The sequence below is a fragment of the Diabrotica virgifera genome, chromosome 7 (genome assembly GCF_917563875.1).
Source record: "Diabrotica virgifera virgifera chromosome 7, PGI_DIABVI_V3a".
NCBI lineage: Eukaryota > Metazoa > Arthropoda > Insecta > Coleoptera > Chrysomelidae > Diabrotica > Diabrotica virgifera.
In genome coordinates, this window is record NC_065449.1 from 11,275,416 (window position 1) to 11,294,647 (window position 19,232).

Below are 19,232 nucleotides of genomic sequence, written 5' to 3' on the forward strand. Positions count from 1 at the left end.
CCCTGTATACGTGGTGTACTAGATAATACATATTATCATTGTTTATCTACACATGGTCTAGTTATACAATGATATTATGATGATTAGAACTCTTTAAACTCTTTGAATCGTTGTATCTCAAAAACGGTGGCTCTTAAGAAAAAAAGTATTAAGATACTTTTTATAGATAATTATCTAATCTACATTTTTTGTTAAAACTAATTTTATGATAAAACTTGCCGTTTCGCTGAAAATCGCTAAAAACCATATTTGGTGACCTTTGACCCCGCGTAAATTTTTTAGCTCGGGTCGGATTTATGAGGACTTTTTAGATTTCATTTATGATGGAATTCTGAACAATCCTGCCAATTTTCAGCTTGATGGTAATTATTATAACCTCACTACTATTTTTGAGTCTAACTAGACCGGTCTATTAACACATTTTTTACGTTGTTCGTCACCAATAATATCCCACTATGATGATTATGTTTTTCTTGAAACGATGTCTTTAGGTTTGTCTTAAATCGTTGCAGACCCTTTTTATTCTAAATTTGAGTTTGTCAACTATGGGAGCAATTCAACAAAATATATAACAACAATATTTTTTTAAACTATTTATTACCATCTTATTTACAACATTCTATAATTAAACACGTACTTATCTTCTTTTCCATTTTATTTTAAATTCTCAGTTCATTACTGTCGTGTAAGAATTTAAGCTGGATATCTAGCTGGATATCTAGCTGGATATCTAGACGTTTCCAAAAGCGTAGGCTTGATTAATGGAAAATGAACTGGAACCATAGATGTATCAATGGGAACAGGCTTAGTCTCTGGTACGACAAGTTCAAGTTTGTAAACCACTATGGTACCATCTGGTTGCTTCACCTCGATGAAAGTTCCAGGGCGTCTAATCTCAAGAATAGTACCATCAGGGCGACGAAGCTCGACAGTACCGTCAGGGCGTTTGACGTAGATGATAGCTCCTGAACGAAGAATGATGATTTTTCCATCTGGACGGTGTAGCTCGATGGTACCATCGGGACGACGGATTTCTATGATCATGCCAACACGACGGACCATTGGGTTGGTCGGTACTGGTTTGCCGTTAACGTCAAGGGTGTCGATGTATTGTCTTACCAATACAGGGGTGGTGCCGACCCATTTGCGTACCAAGACGTATTGACGACCTTGGTCATCGCTAAAAAAGATTTTCGTATAAATATATATGTAGAAACTATTTCCTTGTGGCATTTTTATGATTAATTATTTATATGGGAAATAAGCCACAATTAAAATGAAAAAAATAATTTTATTAACGTTTCGACGCCCAAATCGGGTGCCGTTGTCAAAATACAAAATATTACTAAAATAAACAAAAGTGTTGTTGCTAAGCAAAAAAATTCTTCTAATAATTTATTTAATCTCACTCATTTATATTGGCAATTCAGACATATATTATACATTTTAAAGTAGAAGACTTTAAAATGATATTGCCAATATTTATGAGTTGCGTTCCTGGGACGACTTACTGAAAGATAGTTCATTCGATTACATGAAATCAACCCCAACTCAAGAATATCCGTCATAAAAAATTATAGCATGTGATCTGTCTTTAAAAAGACAACCAAATGCAACGACAGTAAAATTCTCGCCAATGTTGATTTTTCGACAAAAAAACTACGTTTTCAGACGGTTTTTTCCAAATAACTCAAAAAGTAAATATTTTATCGAAAAAAATATCCTTAGCAAAAATGTAGCTCATAAAAAACCCAAAAAAATGGTGTATCAGTAAAGTATATCAATTAAATAAAAACAAAGTTGTAGCTCATGAAAAATACGTTCTTATTCGTCTAATTCTAAATCGAATATTTCAACGTGAAATCACCGAAACATTAAGCACTTTTCGGGAAAAACCCATTTAAACTTTTTTAAAATGTTTATAAAAAGCTTTGTTATAATTGTTATCAAAAGTTTTAGATTTAAAAATAAGCGAGTTACGCTCAAAATAAAGTTGGCCCTCTTTTTTTTTGTAAAAAATCATGAAAATCTCGCCGTGTTTAGCTCCCCAAATGAAATCAATCGCTACCGCTTTACAAACAATTTACTTACCTATCTATTTTTTATTATGATCTGTCAGTCTCACCGGTTTAAAGTGTTTATTTTTGAAAGAGTTATAATTGAGAAAGCTTGAATGGGTCACTAATCACGAGTGTATATGCAAATTTTGAACAGCCATATCTTAACCAATTTTTGTCTTACGGAGAAACAAAATGAAACTTATAGCAAATTAAATAAAATTTATAATAGCAAAACCTACATTTTAAAATATACAAAAAATACAAAATAAGCACTTCAAACCAATCAAACTTACAGATCATATAAACAATACACATACAGTTAAAATAGATGGTAAAGCCAAACGATTAATTTCATTTAGGCTACTAAATAGAGGGAGGTTTTCACGATTTTTTTTACCAAAAAAAGGGGCCAACTTTTTTTTTCAGTGTAATTAGTTTATTTTTGATGCTGTAAACTTTTGTAAAAAACAAATAATAAGCTTTTTTTCAAAACTTTAAAAATGTTAATAAGGTTTTCCCGAAAAACGCTTCTTTCTTCGGTGATTTTGCCTTGAATTATTCGATTTGGAATTAGACTAATAAGAACGTATTTTTCATGAACTACAACTTTGCTTCTACTCAATTTGTAGACTTCACTGGTACACCATTTTTTTCGTTTTTTTTTTATAGGCTACACTTTTGCTAAAATATTTTTTTCGATAAAATATTTACTTTTTGAGTTATTTGGGAAAAACGGTCTGAAAACGTAGTTTTTTTGTTGAAAAATCAACATTTTAAATCGCGAATAACTCGAAAAGTATTGACTTACGTAAAAAACTTTATAGAACAAAAGGTGCTTAAAATAAGTCAATTTATCCATTTCCGGCCTTATTTTAAATACGCGTTTTTTACCCCCGAGAAGGGGTAAATTTCACCCCTCAAGTAAAAGCAACCAACGGCACAAATTCAACTTTGAAGTGGAGGGTAAGTAGAACCTAAATCCAAATTTTCATGCAATTCGAAGTTGCCCTTGGAAATTACACTCCAAAACGGTCATTTATTGGGCTATTTCAGTTTGGTTATATTTTTCTATTTTTATTTAAATAATAAAGATCTATCTACCAATCAGTTTGGTAGTCGAGGCTTTTGTTAAGGTAATTGTTTCTGCACCGTATGTCAACACTGGGAGGACGTATTGATCAATTACTTTTCTGTTCATGCATGTAAGCAGCTCAGTTTTAAAAACAGTTTCTCTCAGTTGTCCATATTCGTTCATTTGGAAGAAGAGGGTTAAATCTCAAAATGTTAAAGTTTTTTTTTATTGTATCAATACCTTCCAAATAATGACTTCTACTACGGAAAAAATAATTACGTGTGTAAGTACACTAGTCTCCGAGAGATGGCAGATGTAACTCTTTGGTTTTCCCCTAACTTTCTCTACAAAATGTTATTCGCTTTAGAAAATATAGTTATATCTTCAAATATAATAGACAAAAATAAGTGAATTCAATTAAAAGGGTGATTTATTTTTGGGATATAGAGCTACAAGTAAAGATATAACCATTTTTCTTAAAAGTTATAACACTAAATGCGAACAGTATGTTCTGATAGAAGGATACTTTCTTAGTTGTAACTTTTTTTTGGACAATTCATCATAAAAAAGAAGCAATATAATGTACGTAAAAAGTAGTTTTGTGAAATGTAACCTTATTCGTCAAAGTTACATATTTTGTTATAGGTATGTGAATTATCTTTTTTTTGCTTTGGGTAAATTATTATAAATTAAACTGTAGTATTATTTAAGGATTAATTTAATTTAACAACAAGTGCTTGTTGTGTTTAATAGAGAAACGCAATGTTTTTCCTGAATACTATTTAAGTTTTAACAAAAATTTGTAAAGAAAAACAATTATTAGGTACTACTATTGCTTTATGTTTCTCATTTTGTGTTTTATGAGGGATACGAACTATTTAATTAGTTTTTTTAATGTTTTATTAATAAGTTTTTTAAATCATAATTGATATAATGGCATTTTTAATAATATTTTATTAATACAATTCCTAAAATGTACCTTTATGAGCAAACATAATGTATTAAAAAGATAATATTTCTTTATTCAAGAAGGTTATATCTAAGTTTTTTTCCAAAACCTGATATCTTTAAAAAGAAAATTCTTGTCAGAGCGATAAAAAGATCAGAAATCTATCATACTCATCATTAAACCCTATAATATCAATAAACACTGCACAAAATAAATGAAATAAACTAATATGAATCTTAAAACCTTTCTACTGAAAAAGTGAAAATTCCTAGTTATAACCCTCTTCTTCCAAATGAACGGCTACCCACCCAAGGCCGATTCATCTCTTTAGTTCATGGGTCTAATTATCTCTGCCAATCGTAATATGCTAGCTTTTTATATTTCTATACGAGGTCTATTTTTTGCCAACCAATATTAATGTTCTGGGTGGATACCAAAGTTATAATTATTTTTGTTTCCAAGATGTTTTTGTTTCAATCTATATTCTCTGTAGTCACGAGTTCCCGTACTATCTCTCTTACCGTTCCTAGGAAATATAAACAAAGTGAACCTAAGAACATAAGATGGACAAATAAACGCCTACGTTGACGATATTTTCGTCATATTGATAATAAGAGCAGATATACAATGAAAGAAATACTAGAAGAAATTAAAGAGAAACGGGACTAAATGAGGGGACAAAGATTGAATCAAGAAGAGACAAATATATTAGGATTAGAGAAAATCAAATAAAAGAAAAATTAAAATAGTGAGCCCATGATTGTAAAAAGTAGATGACTTCAAATATTTAGGTGTACCAATAAGCAAAACCGAAGAAAGTATGCCAGAAAGAGAAAAAATATTAGCAGCGACTAAAGCTTATTTTTCACATAAGAGATTACTTCAAAGCATAATATTGAGAAAGAAAACTAAAATAGATATACATAAGCGATGAAACGATGAAGAAGATTTACGAATAGTGAATCAATAAGAACAGATCAAAATGAACAAAAAAGCAGAACAAATGCAGATATTAGGAAGGGCTAGATGGTTAGGAAACATCTGACAAGCAGGAGATAAAGCATTCCCATACGTGATAACAGAAGGGAATTCAAGAGAAAGAAAGAGCAGATGAGCATCAAAATTAAACTGGACGGAAGAAGTTTAAGGATACTTAAAAAACGCTGGGGCAAAAGAATGATAGGGAAAAACTAGAGGCGAAAATAAATGGAGAGAGACAAAAGGGACTGATCTCCCCAAGAGATAGGATATAGGAAGCTTTTGCTACTTAATTCCATATACAATGCAAGAATTTATAAAATGATCATAACATCAAAGATAAAAAGCAGTAGTTGTATACCAAATAATCAAAAAGGTACAAAATCTCTTGCTATAATATAAAACATTGCAAGAAAGGAGTAGGAGAACATAAAAATAATGTTGAGCAACAGCTAAACTTTGCTCACAATCAAATGGAAGGTTTCAATTACATGTCTTTAGAATTTTTAAACATAGATTAGTCATGTTAACTTACATTGAAACAGTTCTGTATTTATCCATAACCTTATCCCCATCATAAATATCACCATGCACCTTCACTTCCTGTCCCAACACATCTCCTTCAACATTGGCGTGGTATCCGACCACGTCTCCTCCAACGCCAGCTGCAGCCTCAACTGCGATTTCGTTGTTGCCCAATTTGGCTCTAGCGTCACCTTCGATCGTTATTATGTTTCCAATACCAAGGTCCTTCGCTACTTTGTGGACTATGAGGGAGCCTATCAGTGTACCTCCAATGATTTCTGAGACTGTGGCGAAGGAGATGGCTACGAGAGCTGATAGAACGGACAAAACCTGAAATGTTTAAATAGAAAACAGTTTTGAAATGTTGGTATTTTAAAACCATTTTTTGGTTTGGTTGGTGTCACGGACTCCGCAAATTTTGTAATCCATTTTAAAAATAGTTCTAGGCTACCTAGACACCTGGAATTTTCAGGGTAGCTTAGAACTAGCTAACAATGCAATATTTAACTGCTATTATACAGGGTGATTAATTAGTGGGGTGAAGCTCCGTAGATCCGTTATAGTAATGTATAGCGATAAAACTTAATAACAAAAATTGTAGCGAACTTTGAGCTTCATATTACAAAATTAGTTAGAATGTTACATATAGTTCGATAACATAGTGGCAGACCAAACTTATGTTTTTTTTAAATAGAACACCCTGTATTTTATTTTATATTCGAAATCTTCGTAACTTTTCGATTACAAAAATATAAAGGTTTGGTATGTTATACGTGGTATTTACAAAGTTATAACCAATTTTATATGAAAATCGTAACAAGATTAACTACCTGTATAAATAAAAGCAAGCACAAGGTCAATGGTTTATTGACGTCATATTTTTTTATTTATTGTTAAAATTTTCGTAAATGTTTGTTTTGCTAATTTTCTTTATATTGAATACAGGGTGAGTCAAAACGCAAGTACATTAGTTTCTCAGTAATTTTAAATAGAACACCCTGTATTTTATATCATTATTGAAAAGTACCATTGTCATACTATAATTTTTGTATAACATTCTCTATGTGTAAGTTTATTAGCTTTCGAGATATTTTCATTTTTCAGAGCAAAATTATTAATAATTACGGGTCTAAATCTTTCCAAATTTTAAGTAAACCATGACTGAATAATTGTCTAAAACTTACAATTTACGATTACTGATTATCAATCTGTAATCAAAGTTGGCTACAATTTTTGTTATTAACTTTTTATTCCTTATTACGGATCTACAAAGCTTTACCCCATTGACCAATCACACTGTATGGATAAATCGATTTTTTTTAATTTCAAACTATTTTAAAAATGTGACTAATGCAATGATATTTTAAAGTACGTTAATAAATCGATATCTACAAATTGATGGTGCCTCAGTGGCATTAGACGGCAGATCGAGAGGTCCCCAGTTGGAACCCGGCTGTTGCGTATCTTTTTTTTAATTATTTTAATAAATAATTAAAAGTTTATATACTTAAAATTATATATACCATTTTAAATAACCGTGGTATTATAAAAAATACTATTTTATACTAGTGTAATTTTTGGAATCATAATTATAAATAACAGTTAATGCACCAACTAAAAATTCATATTTTATAAGTTAATTATTCTTTCCAAACATGTTGTTTCCTACATAATGTACATGTACAATAACAAAACCGTGATATTATATATAAAAAGTACTTTATCTACTCTGTCATATTATGTATAAGTTTTTAGTTTGTGAAAACTGTCATTATAGATAGCAGTGCGTGAAGAGTTTAAAGTGTGCGTGAAGTAACAATGTATTTTAAATGGGATTTACTTTTTCGCACACTTTCAATGGGTTTTTGGCACACTTTCATATAATCAAATATCCTTAACTTTCGCGTTGTCATGGTGATGACAATATGAGCAATGACTTAAAACAAAATTTTTGACAGTATTGTGGTTTGAAAGTAGTTAGGATTTTTAAATGTCAAAGTTCTAAAAATTGTAGAATAGAAATGAATTCCAATGACGAAGAGTTACAATTTTTATATTAATTTGTTTATCGTAGATAAAATTGTATGAAACTATGAACTTACACGATGTATAGCATTCGCTCCGTTGTCGCTCGTGCTATAAATATCCGGGCGTTCGCAAAAAGCATACTTCACGAACTGTTTCATAAATAACTATTTTTGGAATTTTAAGCATTTTATCGTTAAATCGTTTATCGTTAAATTATTTTATAATCTCTCCTATAAATAATAAAAACGTTTTATTATAAAAAAGTTCTTTTTTATAAAAGTGTAATTATTTATTGTTTCATTAGAAATAAAACGCAGCAACTTTTATAATAATGAAATGAACATATTTTTTGTAATAGTCATTTCAGTTTAATAATAAGAGAAAGAAAAATAAAGTGCTATACATACAGGGTGAATTTTTAGTGCGGGATCGGTCGATAATTCTATTATGGTATAGAATATCGAAAAAAGTTATTCAGAAAAAATGTAGGCAATGCTATTCTCTAGGCTTGGAAAATATGTCCATTTCTACAGGGTGATCAATAACTGCGTGGTATATCAAATATATAATTTTTTAAATGGGACACCTTATATATTTTTTCATATTTATATTCCTCTCATAATTCTTGTTCATATAATATAGGGTTTTTGCATTACTATACAAAGTATTTAACAAGTTTTTATGACCATTTTTATTTCGAAATCCCTATGAGATTAACACCATGTATATAAGGAAGTAATTCGTAAACAATAATTTGTTTCACATAATAAGATAAACAATATACTGTAGTTTTTAAGTTAAGTTTAATTGAAATCACTGACGAAGATTTGTATACAGGGTGAACTACAACACCAAATTACGATTTTCTCAATTTTTTAAATGGATCACCCTATATTTTATTTTTTCAAAATTATGCATTTATGATACTCTTTCATTTTTATATAGCATTCCCTATACCTAAACCCATTACTTTCTGAGATATTTTAGTTGTCTTCAAATTTCGCGAATTCATTCAATTTTTCTAGTAGAAATAAGTTAGTATTGAGTGGTAATTAAACAAAATTATTTTTATTCAATAAATAACTAACACAAAATATAAACCATAACAATATTCGGTGAATGTACCAATAAGTGTGATATTAAGAAATTATCATATTTCCCTAATATACAAGAATCGTATAGTTCCTACAAAAAAGATTGTCTTGTATATAATATTATAACAAGATTATTTTTATTCAATAAATAACTCACGTAAAACATAAATCAAAACAATATACAACTGATGTAACAGTTTTTAGATTGTTATAGCAACAGTATTCTAAGCCAAGAAGTTTTTAGTAAAACATTCAATGTTATAAGCACTTTTAAACTACAAAACAAAATTACGATTTTCTCAATTTTTTAAATAGATCACCCTATATTTTATTTTTTAGGAATGTTGTATTTATGATACTCTTTCATTTTTATATAGCATTTCCTATACCTAAACTTCTTAGTTTCTGAGATATTTTTAGTTCTCTTCATTTGCCGGAAATACATTCAATTTTTAATAAGTAGAAATAACTTAACAAATAATTGTTGTGTAATAATATAACACATATTTGCATTCAATGAATTTCTAACAAAATATATAAACCATAACAATATTTAATGAATGTACCAATTAATGTGATGTTAAGGATATAAGTCTAAAATAAATGTTGAAAATGTCCACGCTCAACGTCTATGCAATTTTGTAACAGATATTCAAATGACCGAGCCACATTTCTTAACATTTTTGTAAGTTAATAGTATTAAAAGCTCCTCTTACTCTATTTTTCATATCATCAGACGTTGTTGGGTGCTTCTGGTATACAAGGTTTTTTATATAGCCCCACATGAAAAAATCAACTTTGGAAGAACTGAAGCACCGTCGTGTAAAAACCTCAACCGTCAAAAAAATGTGGACCAATAAAATAATCGCAAACAATAGCACCTTTAACATTTATAGATCACCTAGTTTGACTACGAGTGTTAACAAAGATGCATATTAATGGAAATTGGTATGAAAATTATAGTATTAATAACTGCGCGTCACAATCTGCAATTAGGAATGTGTTACTAAAAACTTCTTGGTTTAAAATACGGTTGATATATCAACCTAAAAACTGTTACATCAGTTGTATATTGTTTTGATTTATGTTTTGTGTGAGTTGTTTATTAAATAAAAATAATCTTGTTATATTACTACACACAAGACATATTTTTTTTGTAGGAATTTTATGATTCTTGTATATTAGGAGAATATGATAATTCCTTAATATCACATTTATTGATACATTTATTGCATATTGTTATGTTTTATATTTTGTGTTAGGTATTTCTTGAACTAAAATAATTTTTTTATATTATCACTCTCACTCAATACTAACTTATGTATTTTTAGTAGAAAAATTGAATGTATTCCCGAAATTTGAAGTAAACTGAAAATATCTCGGAAACTGATGAGTTTAGATATAGGGAATGCTATATAAAATGGAAGAATATCATAAGTACAATATTTCTAAAAAATAAAATATAGGGTGATCCATTTAAAAAAATTGAGAAAATCGTAATTTGGTTTTGTAGTTCACCCTGTATACAAATATTCGTCAATGATTTCAGTTAAACTTAATTTAAAAATACAGAACATTGTTTATCTTAGTATGTAAAACAAATTATTGTTTATGATATTGTTTACTTCTTTATATACATGGTGTTAATGTCATAGGGATTTCGAAATAAAAATGGTCATAACTTATTAAATACTCTGTATAGTATTGCAAAACCCTATATCATATGAACAAGAATTATGAGAGGAATATAAATATGAAAAAATATATAGGGTGTCCCATTTAAAAAATTATATGTTTGATATACCATGCAGTTATTGATCACCCTGTAGAAATGGACATATTTTCCAAGCCTAGAGAATATTATTGCCTACATTTTTTCTAAATAACTTTTTTCGATATTCTATACCATAATGGAATTATCGACCGATCCCGCACTAAAAACTCACCCTGTATATGGTTTGTACTTTTGTATGATGTAGAGATATGGGCACTAACAGTTGCAAGCATGAATAGAATAGAAGCATTGGAAATTTTGATTCATAGACATACACTGAAGATACCTTGGACAGCAGGAGAAACTAATTAGACGTACCAAGGGGGGTCAAGAAAGATAGAGAATTTATAAATCCTGTTTAACACCGGAAAATGTTGTGTAACGAATTAGAGCAGAATATTGGGTAACAAATCAACGAAAGAGGTATAAAATTACAGCAACTGAAATTAATTTCATGAGAAGAAAGTGAACGATACGGAAATGATTAATGCCTAATGGACCGAGTAACGACAGCTTGTAGAGAATTTTGAATGACATTACTGATGAGATCCTTGAATGAGATCCTTACTGATTTAAAAACTAGTCAACCTAACCTAAATTCAGTTGAAAAAACCATCTTTCCTCAATTGCTAACAAAACTAATAGACGCGATTGAACCAAATTTTCAAGAAATCTTCAAAGTTCATTTCGTGCAACTGGAATTTGTCCCTTTGACCCACATGAAGTGCTAAAAAAGATGCCAAATGAGAGATTTGCCAAAAGAGTAAGTTCTGAAATTGATAATGCATTATTAAATTTTTTACAACAAAAAAAGAAAGGGGATACCATTAAAAAACGAAAGAAAAAGTTACTTAATACTGAACCCGGTCAATCAGTTCAATTTAAAGAAATTGGTCAGAATTAGGAGGGAAGTGGGAACGAGGATTTAGAAGAAGAAATAGAGATGGAGACGAGTGACAACGAAAATTTAGCAGAAGAAATGGAGATGACTAACAGTGACGATGATATTGGTGGAGAGGCACATGAATTACACGAAGAAGAGCAGGATGAAATGGTTGAAAATATCGAGTCTGATGAAAATATCGAAGTAGATGGAAATAATTTAAAAATTGGTACTTTTGTGGTAATTGGTACTTTTGTGGTGGTCCAATTTCTTACAAAAAAAAAACGTTAAACATTTCATCGGAATTAAAGTAGAAATTAACAACGACAATACATACTAAACCGTAAAATTTTTAAGAAAAAATATAAATGGTTTTTTTTTATCCAAACATATTAGACATATCGGACGTCAATTTTGAAGATATAAAAATATTAAAGGAACCTTCCAAAAGTAGAAGAGGATATTTTTCTTTTAAAGAAAATTTAAGTTGTTTTCAGTTACAATTTTTCGTGTTTCTTTTTTTAATAAATGTGTAATAATTTTTTTTCTAATTGTTTAATAAAAGTTTCTCCGAAATTGAAGAAAACTCTGAAAAATAGAACTTTTTTGTTCTAGTTTTTATTAAAAAATAAAATAAAAACGTATATTGTGGGGATAGTAGACAAATTAAAACGTATGCCATGGGCAAAGTAGTACTATTACGTTTTAATTTTGCCCTACAGTGAATTTAAAATAGGTGGGCAATGTTGAACTTTTCCGGGGCAACTTTGCCCACCTTGTATTTATTTTTTTTCTCGGCTGTGTTACAGATTTTTATAAAAAATGATAAGAACATTCTCGGTTAATATTTCGAGAGTTCTCAAAATAATTTTTGTATTTATTTATATGTGCTAAGAAAGGAAATATTTAAATAAAACTGAAATCTGCTGGGCAAAGTAGGTCATGTGTACGGTATCTCATTGAGAACTAGAACACTTAAGTGCTATATTTTCTTCACCTTGCTCTATGGTGTTGAAGCCTAGACAATGACAGAAGCAACACAAAAAAGAAACCAAGCATTCGAATTCTGGTGTTACCGTAAAATGCTCAGAATATCCTACATGAGCCATACGACAAATGAGGAAGTCTTTCGGAGGATTGAACAAGGAAAGAGAGCTTATGCTTATAATAAAAGAATGGAAAACACAATATTTTGGTCACATCGTAAGAAATCAAAAGTGTTATCTGCTTCAACTCATAATCTAAGGCCAATTCAATAGCAAAAGGAGACCAGGAAAAAGACGCAACTCTTGACTTAAAAACCAACGTCAGTGGACTAATATGACCTCCATAGAATTATTCAGGGCGGCTGCAAATAAGATTAAATGGGCAAATGTAATGGCCAACGTCCTTAAGGATAAAGCACCGTAAGAAGAGAAGAATCGTTAGATGAGATAAGGAAACTTCAAAATTGTTCAGGGTAGCGATTGTACTTTATTTCATTTAAGGGTATAGGCACAACATGTCGCCTGTCAAAATTGACAATGTGTTTTAAATGTATTTATTTTTGAAAAATGTAGGCGCAGAATGAAAGATTACATTATTGCCGAGAGCCGAAAGTTCCTGAAAACTATAGTTTTTATTTTAATGATAACAGGGGTGACAAGGAAAGAGAAAATTTAGTGTGACATTTAATTTCAAATATCTCATTCAAAAGAAACATTTTGGTTATTATAAGAGACTTTCGGCCTTCGGTAATAATGCAATCTTTCATTCTGCGTTTAAATTTTTCAAAAATATTTATTAGTTTTCTCAGGATTCGAAAAAAATGAATGCATTTAAAACACATTGAACATTTTGACATGCGACATTTTGCGTCTATACCCTTAACAGGATTTGAGTGTGAAACAATAGCAGTTTATGAGAAACAGCATGGTTGAAAAGAGTAGGGAAGAAGAAAGGCAAGTTGTGAATACGAAAAGCATTAATAGGGCAGTCAATGAGGGTATTTGGCTCCGAATTCCATCCTATACATCGATTTACTTGATATTTTCACTGTAAGTAGGGAATAGCTCAAGAAACAAAGTCTATCCTATATCCTATGGCGCTTTTTAACTTAGGGGTGGTTCCCACCCGTTCTCGGGAGTGAAAAATATTCTGGTTAAAATAGCTACGGAAGAGGCTAGGGAACCAAATTTTAAGCAAAAACTGTTCTATAATTATTTCTTGAAAACTCAATACTTTTTGAGTTATTCGTGGTTGAAAATTGGCCATTTTAAAGTGACACCTTTTCGGACGGATTTTTATGAATACTTTAAAAACTATGCATCTAACAAAAAAACTATATAAAATATTTCTGTAGGTTATAAAAAAACAAAGAGATTCGTTCCTTCATAAATCTTCTAGTTAAAATAAAAAGAGGGGTATGGTAGGTCAGAAAAATTTGTTTTTTGCTGCATGCTCAAATCGATGTATTCAAGTTGAAATAGCAGAGAAACTGTCGATTTTAGCTGTATATTGATACTAATAACTTTTGTAGTGCTTGAAAAGACCTTTAACATGATCAATACTAAATGTCGATTACATTCAAACTAAGCGAGATATTCTGCAAAAAATTTGATGACTAATGTATTTTAAGAAGAAATGAGAAGTATATTAATTTATCCGCTCATCCATCAGAATTTAACCCTGGAAGCTCACACTTGGGTGTGAGATACCCATCGCGACACTTAACTGCTTGTAGCTTGCGCAGCTGCATTTCAATGGTAATGCTGCTTTATGTAAATTCAGTCTCTAGTCTGCCAAGGACGGGTGTGTAGTTGCGGTCTCATTTGAGCAATATTTCCAATCACGAGAATTTATTGAATACAGGCTAGGGTATGTAGCACCCATGTGTGAGGTTTGCGATCAAGTGTGCGTTCAAGTTAATGACCTAACAACACAACATCCCACAAATTTAGTAAAGAAAACTAGGTGTTATTTCTGCAAAGGCAAAGATGGAAAAGCTAAGCGTGCATGCTCGGCTTGCTATAAAGCATAATGCATGGAGCATAGAGCCACACTCTTTTATAAGTGTAGTTACTAAAATGAGTGACACTAAAATACCTGGCTAAGAATGAATATGAGTTATATAATCAAAAGGTGTTATATTTTAGTTAGAAAGACCATTTTGTTGTTACATTAAATTAAAATATTTGGAATTATATTTCCGGTTTTTTAGAAAATGTTTTTTAATTATTTTTAGGTATTTTTAATATCTTGTTCTTTTGTGTTACTACAATTAAGAGAGAGAAAATAAAATTATTGATTTAATTATTCGTATGTATTCAATAGTAATTAGAGAGTCTCTGGAAATCATAAAATATTTACTTTTTTTTTATTTCTTCACAAAAAATCATTGGGTATCTGACACCCGTGTGTGAGGTTTATGTAAAAAAATAGGTGTGATCTTCCAGGGTTAAATACATCGTTTTTCTTCTAAAATACTTTTTATTATAGTGTTAATTCTATGTTCAAAAGGTTGGACTGGATTAAAATAAATGGTTTTTGAACAAAATAAGATCAAATTATAAAGCAAATTTTTAAATTTTTTTTTAAAATCTTCTTTTTTTCCATGTAACTCGATTAAATGATAAGAGATACGAAAAAAAGATACCACACAAAAATGTAGAGTTTTTTCAGATAAAAATTTCCTTTTTATTTTTCATTACTGTATCCATCATTTTTAAATTACGTGGAGAAAAAGGACGATTTTTAAGAAAATTTAAAAATGCTCTCTATAATTTGATCTGTTTTTTTTTTTCAAAAACCATTCATTTAAACCCGTCCAACTTTCTGAACATAGAAATAACACTATAGTAAAAAGTATTGTAGAATGAAAACGATGCATTTACATTTTGGTAGATGGGGGTTAAAATTACTTCTCAGTTTTTCTGAAAACACTACAAAAGGTATTGGTAGCATTATACACCTAAAATCGACCGTTTCTATATTATTTCAAGTTGAATACATCAATTTGAGAATGTACCAAACAAACTATTTTCACCTACCATATCTCTTTTTGTATTATAACTAGAAGAGCTATGGAGGCAAGTGTCTCTTTGTTTTTTTATAACTTACAAAAATGTTGAATATAGTTTTTATAGTTATATGCATAGTTTTTAAGGTATTCGCAAAAAACCGTTCGAAAAGGTATGTTTCAATGAAAATGGCCAATTTTCAACCACGAACCACAAAAACTATTGAGTTTTCAAAAAAAAATTATAGAACAGTTTTTGATTAGAATTAGGTTCTCCAGAGAATTTCGTGATAATTTTAATCAAAAAATTTTCCGCCCCTGAGGAGGGGTGGGAAGCACCCCCAAGATAAAAGCACACATCGGCATAATAGGCTATTGATTATGTACTATAGAAAGGAACTACAACGTTAACGGGGTTTTATTATTTCATATGGTCAATGAATCTCTATATATGAAAAAACCGCGGAGTGCTACCATTTAAAGGGGTGCGTTTTTGAGAAATGGGTGAATTAGTCCCTGGGCACAGGTTACATTTGGGTGAGTTCTATGCACTTTTGGTACAAACTCGTCTACATAAAAATTGTTCCTGGTTAAATTTCCTATCTAAATATAACTTTTTAAAGTCAAAGATACTTTTTTTACAAAAATGTATTCAAAATAAATAGCACAAAGAAACCCAAAAGAAGATTTTGTTTCTTGTCCCATAACTTTTGTCCACGGGGATATAGGTATAGACATTGCTTCACAGAAAAAAAACTTACATATTTTGTATTTAAAATGATGTTTAGTAGTGGTCATTAGGATTTACAGTTTTCGAAATATGATTTTTCAAAGTTCGCCACTCACAGCAATTTTGGGCAATTTTCATTGTTATTTCGCAAATATTGTTCTGTAACTTTTTTCTACGTAACTTTAGGCATATGCAATGGTGCATGTAAGAGGAATAGAAATCAATTACCTTTAAATTGTTCTACTGTATAATGTTGTACGACTTCTTTTAAAGAGGTTATCTTTTTCAAGACTTTATACTTTTAACGAGTTTTTATATTTTTTTCGATTATTTTTTAAATTTCCCATTATAACTTTTTTTTCTACATTTAGGTATATATTATATAACAAAAAAAATAAAGCTTATTCTGTTTACTTTAAAATGGTGTATTATAAAAAATTCTAGGATTATTTTTGAATAAGATATGCTTTTTCAAAATGTAATAAGTACCGTCAACGATTTTTGATTTTAGGATTAATCTTTAAATTCCTCATTATAACTTTTTTATGTGATTGTGTGTTATGATTGAATCTTATTTTTTATAGGTAATTCTTTGGATCCACTTGACTCGGCCGGGCAAACTTCAAAATATGGATTAATTCCAATATTTACTGTCAAAGCTCCTGCACCACAAGCTTTGCTTGAAAAAATAGCATGTAAATGTACCAAAGGATGTACAAAAAATTGCGGTTGTAGAAAAATATGAATTAGTTGTTCAATATTCTGCAAAGGGTGCATGTGCATGGGTACTAATTGTGGGAAATCTAAGATAACTGAGGTGTCAGAGGAAGATATTGAAGCTAAGGCTAACGAAGAGATGGACTTCGATTTTGAAAAAATTTTAAATGTCAACGTTTAAATAATTTTAACTAAAGTGATATTTTCTAAGACTAATATTTATGTAATTTTTGTAAAAGAAATAATTTTAAATAATACAGGTAAAAAAATATCAAAGAATCACTCGGTCTCCATTAAATATTTAAATATAGATATTGCTATTTATTGAGCAAGAAAAAAATTATTCATGTACAAGAAAAAAGAAGTTATAATGAGACATTTCAAAAATAATCGTAAAAAATGTAAAAAATAATATTTTTTTATATTAGGTATTATATAATATATAATATAATATTATATTATATATAGTATATATTATATAATATAATATTATAGAATATATAATATATTATATAATAATATTTTTTTCTTTTTATATTATATTATAAAAAATCGTTAAAAGTATAAAACCTTGAAAAACCATAATCTCTTTAAAAAAAGTCGTACAACGTTACACAGTAGACCGTTTTAAAGGTAATTGATTTCTATTCCTATTACGTGATAGTAAATTTAACCAGGAACAATTTTTATGTAGATATGTTTGTACCAAAAGTGCACAGAACTCACCCTAATGTAACCTGTGCCCAGGGACTAATTCACCCATTTCTCAAAAACGCACCCCTTTAAATGGTAGCACTCCGCGGTTTTTTCATATATAGATGTCTATCGACCATATGAAATAATAAAACCCCGTTAACGTTGTAGTTCCTTTTAGCTATATTATTTTGAATATAATCAATAGCCTATAAGGTAGACTTTGAATTGGGAGATAAGTAGAGGCTAGGCCCAAAATTTCATTAAAATCCATGCAGTAGGATAGAATTCGGAGGTAATATCCTATTCTTGCTCCCATTGACTGGCGTATAACGTATCCAAAAATTTTTATTTAAAATAGCTACAAAATGTAAGAAAACTCACCAGTATTAGTCTCATGTTGACATTTGTATATTATGGTCAATCTGATTGGAATTTTTTGTTACCTCTGTATCAAAATAATCGTTTTTGATTCTAAAAATGTCTTTAAAAGTTATTATGTTTGCTGATAAACTATATCCGGCTTAAGATTATTAGTGCGGGGGCAAAATTTGTAGATATCTTTTTGCGTTTGTACTTCCATATTTGTAGTCCAGAAAGCCACTGCGCATCCGCTAGGAAAAATATTCTAATTCGGTTTTTTTGCACAATCTTACTCAAAAAGGACTCCTTTTAACAAATTTCCATGTTGCCAGGACCAAAAGGTGGTCAAAAATTTTTTAAACGTTTTTTTTTTGTTTTTTTCCTAAAATTATTTTTATTGCATGGAAAAAAGTTTTTTTAGGTTTTTTGGATCATTCCAAACAGAAAAGTTCTTTAGTGACTTTTTTCTAAAAATGATAGTTTTTGACATATAAGCGATTAAAAATTGAAAAATTGCGAAATCGGCCATTTTTAACCCTCAAAGACTATGTGAAAAACTGAAAATTTGAATGTTGTCAAGGTAGGTAGATATTCTTTAAACATCGATTAATGAAATCCCGAAGAGTTTTTTGCAATACAATATTCAAAACTCCTTTGTTTTTGAATTGCGAATCAAGCGTGCGCGACACTATTTTCCACCGACAGTATGGTGCAAATGAAAGGAATAAATTCGGTATTTCGAAAATCGGCGACTTTAAGGAAAAATCCCGAAACAGGTCGATTTTTATTTTTAAGTTATGATATTGTGGCATATATGGTATACTAGTGACGTCATCCGCCTGGGCGTGATGACGTAATCGATGATTTTTTTAAATGAGAATAGGGGTCGTGTGGTAGCTCGTTTGAAAGGTTCTTCAATTCTCCACCAAGTAATGTAAACATTTACATAATTTTTTATACAGGGTGTCCTTCTACTTCTTTTTTTGTCAAATAATTTAATTTAATAAAAATTTTTTGGACACCCTGTATAAATAATTATGTAAATGTTTATATTACTGAATAGAGAATTGAAAAACCTTTCAAATGAGCTAGCACACGACCCCTATTCTCATTAAAAAATCATCTATTACGTCATCACGTCCAGATGGATGACGTCACTAGTATACCATATATGCCACAATATCATAACTTAAAAATAAAAATCGACCTGTTTCGGGATTTTTCCTTAAAGTCGCCGGTTTACGAAATCGGCGGGTGTAATTTCCTCACCAAAATAATCTTTTGCCTGCGTTTATAAGGGTATGTCATAATCCCACAGGTATTTTCCTCACCAAGACCAAAATGGTTATTTCAGTTATTTCAGGTAGAT

The 19,232-nt window shown here is 30.0% G+C and overlaps 1 protein-coding gene across 1 annotated transcript; it reads right to left on the minus strand.

Moving 5' to 3' along the window:
* Window positions 1-578: 578 nt before the first annotated feature.
* Window positions 579-18,000, minus strand: LOC126887716 (uncharacterized). Its single transcript, XM_050655383.1, has 3 exons — window positions 17,885-18,000; window positions 5,595-5,914; window positions 579-1,180 (listed from the first exon to the last, which is right to left on the minus strand). The coding sequence occupies exons 1-3, from the start codon at window positions 17,897-17,899 to the stop codon at window positions 694-696; spliced, it is 822 nt and encodes a 273-aa protein (XP_050511340.1). The 5' UTR covers window positions 17,900-18,000; the 3' UTR covers window positions 579-693.
* Window positions 18,001-19,232: the final 1,232 nt, after the last annotated feature.